Here is a 6,015-nt window from a genome sequence, read left to right on the forward strand (position 1 = left end):
CGTGTAGTAGTGAGTTTTATGGATTCACGAGAAACAAAATAAAATGCGTTTTTAGTATTGTAATATTTTTTTTTCACCAAGTATTAAATAGTACATTAATAAATAAAGTTCCCAGTTTTGATGATAATCCTAAATCCATGCTGGAAACAAGATTTCCGGGTACGTACTGATAGGTATTCTTACGTGGAAATATACAATACCAAAAGATGTCTATGTTGATCATGCTTTTATGGCAACACTCAAGAGGCAGAGCTTCCTAATTATAAGTCTTTTTACTTCACATTATAAGCTTTGCTTCATGTGGATAGGTCCATCATCTGTCATCATTACATTTTAGCGAAACTTCTTTTTTTTTTCTTTTTTTCTTTTTCTCAAAATTAAATAAATAAAACATATATATCTTTTACAATATGTGGACGAACTATCATTTATGCTGTCTCATCCTAGCCTTACCCTTACGTACGCTTACCCTGACCCTTCCCTCAACTCATCATCAATAATTTTAAAAAGCATAATTAAAAGGTGGCCCATGCAGGTCTCGAACCTGCGACCTTCGCGTTATTAGCACGACGCTCTAACCAGCTGAGCTAATAGGCCACGATGTGATGCTGGAAGATATTTAAGTAGATAAAGTAATTAAAGTATAACAAATGAAAAAGATAGTCAATATAAATAAACACGTCCGGAGAAACTAGTAGCAAGATAATTGCGAGTGATATGATCAGGAGAGCATGAAGGGTGGACATGAGCCCCGGGCAAGCTCCTCCTGCGCCGCTTGCAAGTTCTTGAAGCGAAGATGCACCCCAACATGCATCTTCGCGCCCTATTTTCGGTCCGACGAGCCTAAGAAGTTCGCCAAAGTACACAAAGTGTTTGGAGCTAGCAATGTGAGCAAGATCCTGATCGAAGTCCCTGAGGAGCAGCGTGAGGACACCGTCAATTCTCTCGCGTATGAGGCCGAGGCAAGGCTACGGGACCCCGTTTACGGTTGCATTGGCGCCATAGCTTTGCTCCAAAGAAAGATGGCCGAGCTCCAGCATGATCTAGCCTTTGCCAGAGCTCGTCTAGCTCGCTTTGCAGCCCATTCTTCTTCCTCCTCCTCCTCCTCCTCCTCATCCTATTCTTCTTCCTCTTCCTCCTTTTCTTATGGTGCTATTTTGGATGGCAGGCTTATTACCGAGGCTGCTGCTTTTAGTGGTCTCCCTTCTGCTAATTGCGCTGGATTGAGTAGTGGTCTTATAACTACTGATCATCAAGCTTTAAATAGCCAAAGTTCGTTTGAATTTTGCCAGAATAATTCAGTTTATCATGATTTCAGCTTTGTCCCGTATATACTATAATGAGTTTGTGACATATATATAATATGAATCATGATCATCTTCAATTATCTATATATATAGTTTTATATGTGGATGAATATTGGTGTTTTGGGATTTGTTTTGTCAGAATTTAACGGGAGTAGTTAAATTTCAAGTTCCACAACATGAACAGTGACATGATTAATGTAGCTAGGTGCTAAATTGATTAAGATTTCTATAATATTTCGAGTGCTTTTGGAGAATTAATCGAATAATCCCTTCCCTTTCATTTTTTCTGGCCATCACAAGTTGGGTAGGGAACAAAGACAGTTTGAGTTGCCATTATTTACTTATTTTAATTAGTTCACTGCTTTTCCAAGTACAACAGAAGTTTGTGGGAACCAACCAATTGACGCCATTATTCGAGGTAAGGAAGAAAAACAATAGCCATGATTTTAGAAGCCCCACAATAATAGGCCTTTCTTTTAGCTTTATTTGCTGCAGTGAGAATCCAAAGATTTACTTGCATCTCATTAAGACTAGAGAGAACAGTTCCCGTGAATGCCCACGAATACTTCTTACACACTTCCAGAATGTTCAATGATTTGATTTTCGATAGCACCCCCCCTTCTGTCACCAAGCCCATAACATAACAGAGCTTTTTTCTTTTTTATGTAAGCCGATAATATCCAGAACTAGTTTGATTACATCATTTGAAGTGAAGAAAATGGATTTTCTTCACCATTACAAATGGGGTTATCCTATGAGAACTCAACCATAACAACCCACTTTAAATAATGGAAGGCCTAAAATTGTCCAATAATAACTGCGGGAGAAGTAAATATTAGGATAATGTGAGTTATTCCAAGTTACTTGATCCAACTTTGCCTTTTATAAAGCTGATCGGAATAGCTGTACTTCCAAGTCTTTGGATAAAAAAACACTGTGCTCTGTTTCTCCATTTAAAGATGGAATCGTATCCTGTCGAGTTCGCATATATCTGCCATAAAAAAATAAACAATTTACCAACACAAAGGAATAGCTTGCTTTCTTCCAATTAGAATGACGACATTATAAAAGCAATTATGCAGTGTTGAACTTGGAAAACCAACTAATTTATAGTGGATAAGGTGATTTTGAAGAGATCACATTATACTTTCTGTCAAGAATTCAACAGGTGCAAGATACGTGTTACCAAAACAAAAAAATATGTACATAACGACATTGCAACAATTGATTTGAACTTTAATAAACTCGGACTTTGCAAGCCTGGGAGATGTGTAATTTAACTACATAAATCCAACGTGGACTCCACAGATTTCCAGAATTAAACTTCCTTTATGAACATTGATTTCTTCCCATGTCAGCAAATTACTTCTTCCCTGATTAAAGTATATGCAAAGACCAAAAAAGGGTTACGATTAGACCATAGTTCTAAACAATTTTCAAGCACTATCATTTAGTCCGCACAAAATAAAGTAATGGCAATAGAAATATTAGCAAAGAGCAGCCGAAAAATTATGTTCTCTTTCTAATATTCTCTGGATATGCCTATATGAGAGATTGCCAACATTATCCAACATGCTCTAGAAGCTGATCACTGAAAATAATATTATTAAGCCATGTACGCCAAGACGTAATAGATGATTATCACAAACATTAGCAGTATAGTAAGCGGAGAAAAGTTTCATGTAATAAACAATTACGATTTATGAACAATGCTACAGGACACAAGGTCAACAAATCACAAACATTAGGTAATATCAACACCAACATTAAATCATAACCCGCAATTTCTACTCATTGATCTCAAAGCTTATTTACCACTTTGGAAGCTTAATCTCGTAATCAAATGCCGAGGAAACGCCAAAAAACATTCATGAAGGCAGCTCCTTACTTAACTCAAACCTGGCTACACTCGGGTAGAATGATCAAAACCCAGCTCAAGCTTCTACCCAAAATACTAAACCAATCACAAACAACGCAACTCTCTACCTCAGGTATCATTTGGTTTAATTTAACTACTTGCTGTGATCAAACCTAAGCTGTTTTAGTTATCTTAGAAGCAAAAACCAAAAATGGACTCATGCCATATTGGGAGCTGAACTAGAGGTTACCCTGGATCCAAAACTACCATGGGTCCAAAATGCTGCATAGCATGGATTATTTGTACAAAATCAACCTAAAATTCAACGCACCTAATCAAATCTGCTCGCCTGCACATGAGCCTAAACCTGATATATTATAAACAGAGGAGTGCACCTATTTCCACAAGTTTGTTTAAACAAAAGTAAACTTGATTCCCAGTAAGCTAGCAAAAGGTGCCAACAACGTAGATAAATCAATTTCATGACTGTTAAAGCATATAATATTTTATGCTTAAAAAATTCATGAACAATAATCACTCCAATCCAATCCAATTAAAATGTACTCATATCATCAAAGCAACCATTCCAACTACCAATTCAAATCAAATGTATAATTCTTCGTGATTTCGATATTGAATTGTGAAATTTACCGGAACCAGGGGCGTACTTGGCTCGTTTCATCTTCTCTAGCTCTAATTGAGCGTCCATGAACATGTTCAGCCTCTGTGATTCGAGCTCCTTAGCAAACTCCATTCTCTCCTTCTCCAGCTCCATCATCTTCTGCTGTTTCGAGCTCTCGATCCTCTCGTAAATCTCCCCGAATTTCAAAATCGCCCGGGCCAATTCCCTACACGCAGCCCCATCCGATAAATCCACCGCCTCCATTCGATGCTTCCTCATCACCACTCTAGTCCCGTTAAACCCTCCGCCATCACCGTCATCCTCCTCCACGTTATCATCATTCTCCGGCGAACTATCCGGCGATCTAGCGAGATAGGCCGGGGGCTTTGGGCCAGGCCTTGAAGTGGTAGGCTTAGCGGACTTGATCGTTAAGGTAACGGTGGTAGGTTTCTTGTTAGTAGAACCGATGAGGAAATCGAGGCGCGGATAGAAGGCCCAAGCCGAGGGAAGAGGCTTAGACTTCTCGAGCTTGTATTTCTTCTTCAAGGTGTCGACTCGGTTCTTGCACTGGACGTCCGTCTTGTACGGCTTGAGTCCGTTATCCCGGCCGTTGACGGCTTCGGCGACCTCTTTCCAGTCCTTCTGACGGAGATTGCCGCGGTTCAGCTGCAGGTAACGGTCACCCCAGGCCTCGATTAGAGTCTCGGTCGCTCCCTCGCTCCAACAATCTTCACGGCCACCGGCGTGGGGCCGAGTCGCCGTCGTTTTTCCGGGCCGGTCCATGAATTGAAATCGGGCCGGGTCGGGTGGTGGTTATTATGGTTGACCGGAAGAAAGTGGAGAGAGAATGTGAAAGTGAGGGGGAAATGAGTTAGAGATAGAAAGGTGAGGATGGAGGGTAAAGGATCGGATTCGGGACGAAAGAGAAAATGTTGGCCGTGCATTGTGACCGGCGGTGACGTCATCTACCGTATTGTGGTTGGACGGAACCACTCACACACTAATACTTTAGTCCAACGAACTAACACCAAGTCTAATAATGTCCTTTTTCTTGAGTTTGGAAATAGTTTCATCTAGATTTTGTCTTTTTTTTTTTCACTCTCTTTGTAAACACCATAATCATAGGGATTGATGATTTTTTTTTTAATTTCTCTTTATTGAAGAATAGCACAATCGCAGCCAACAAAAAAAACACAAACAAAGTAACTTAGTAACTAGTGATGCACATTGTTTCCATTGTGATGACCTTGAGAAGAGTACAGGAATAATTTTTAATTTCTCAATCTTAAACGGGGCTTAGGCCGTGATGAGACCTAGTGTAAATTATTATATATTTTTTTAATATTATATATATTTTATAGTCTTTTTTTATGTATTATTATAGTATGTTAGTAACTTTTTTAATATTTTAAATTTTATTTGATAATGTGTTTAGCATTTTAAATCATAAATATTGTACAATATTTTAATTTACATATAATTTTCTATTTTTATTTTAAAATTTTAATCTAAAATTATTTTTTAAATAAATGGGTTCCATGTGAGGGTTCCCCACCCCGTCCCCGACGAGGAATAAACAGGGATGAGGAGTAAAACTATATTGAATATTTACATTGTCTTATATTTGTGTTAGACTCATAAAATTTATCTTATTGAACTCAAGTTTAATAATTGGGTATTCATTATTTGCAATTATATATCTGTATTAAGCATAAATTTAGTTTTTTCAGCAAAAAAATATGAATTTTTGGTGTGAAAATAGATTCAGCTCGAGGTTGAAGACGACCTGCATAATGCAATTTTTAACAGTGATCAAATTACACTAAGCGACCTTATCTGATTCATGGGGTCACTTATGGTTGTTTAGGGTTGCTTTGTGTTTTAAAACAAACTTGAATGAATTTAAAGTAAATATAAGCTAATTGCTATGATATTCTTATTTTATACTTGTTAATTATATAACATTTAACTTTATGACAGATATGGATTGTGCATTTATTTGCATTGGCTATAATGGATAGCACTACCTGAAGACATGACTAAAGGAAGAACAAGAATCAACCACATACCTTCCCAATGTGAAGTTTCTAAGAGACAATATAATTGTGGGGCATGTGGGCAATTAGGACATAATGCAGGCTGGCAGGCGAGACCCTCTAAGGGTGTTGTACTCACCCGCTCGGTGAAGACCATGAACCCAGTGTCTGGTAAAGCACCTGGGCCGGCAT

General features: G+C 38.2%; 2 protein-coding genes and 1 non-coding gene across 6 annotated transcripts; 1 reads left to right on the forward strand and 2 right to left on the reverse strand.

Moving 5' to 3' along the window:
• Window positions 1-523: 523 nt before the first annotated feature.
• Window positions 524-597, reverse strand: TRNAI-AAU (transfer RNA isoleucine (anticodon AAU)). Its single transcript has one exon. It is a non-coding gene; the product is annotated as a tRNA-Ile (tRNA).
• A 30-nt stretch (window positions 598-627) lies between these two features.
• Window positions 628-1,417, forward strand: LOC133798242 (LOB domain-containing protein 21-like). The gene has a single exon (XM_062236476.1). It carries the CDS (start codon window positions 732-734, stop codon window positions 1,338-1,340), a length of 609 nt encoding a protein of 202 aa, XP_062092460.1. The 5' UTR covers window positions 628-731; the 3' UTR covers window positions 1,341-1,417.
• A 526-nt stretch (window positions 1,418-1,943) lies between these two features.
• LOC133798241 (trihelix transcription factor ENAP1-like) lies at window positions 1,944-4,963 on the reverse strand. 4 transcript variants are annotated; one of them, XM_062236472.1, is made up of 2 exons: window positions 3,834-4,963; window positions 1,944-2,298 (listed from the first exon to the last, which is right to left on the reverse strand). In XM_062236472.1, exons 1-2 carry the CDS (start codon window positions 4,568-4,570, stop codon window positions 2,190-2,192), a joined length of 846 nt encoding a protein of 281 aa, XP_062092456.1. In that variant the 5' UTR covers window positions 4,571-4,963; the 3' UTR covers window positions 1,944-2,189. The 4 variants fall into 4 exon arrangements, with proteins under 4 accessions (XP_062092456.1, XP_062092457.1, XP_062092459.1 ...); XM_062236473.1 differs by having other exon boundaries at window positions 3,817-4,956; XM_062236475.1 differs by lacking the exon at window positions 1,944-2,298 and adding an exon at window positions 2,370-2,680 and having other exon boundaries at window positions 3,834-4,957.
• Between the last annotated feature and the right edge of the window lie 1,052 nt (window positions 4,964-6,015).

The sequence above is a fragment of the Humulus lupulus genome, chromosome 8 (genome assembly GCF_963169125.1).
Source record: "Humulus lupulus chromosome 8, drHumLupu1.1, whole genome shotgun sequence".
NCBI lineage: Eukaryota > Viridiplantae > Streptophyta > Magnoliopsida > Rosales > Cannabaceae > Humulus > Humulus lupulus.

Excerpts from the sequence above, each read along its gene's own strand:
- LOC133798242 (XM_062236476.1), top strand. The coding sequence starts at position 732 with ATGAAGGGTGGACATGAGCCCCGGGCAAGCTCCTCCTGCGCCGCTTGC.
- LOC133798241 (XM_062236472.1), bottom strand. The coding sequence starts at position 4,570 with ATGGACCGGCCCGGAAAAACGACGGCGACTCGGCCCCACGCCGGTGGC. Across the intron at positions 2,299-3,833 it reads GAGAAGATGAAACGAGCCAA|ATATATGCGAACTCGACAGG; the intron begins GTACGCCCCTGG and ends TTTTTATGGCAG.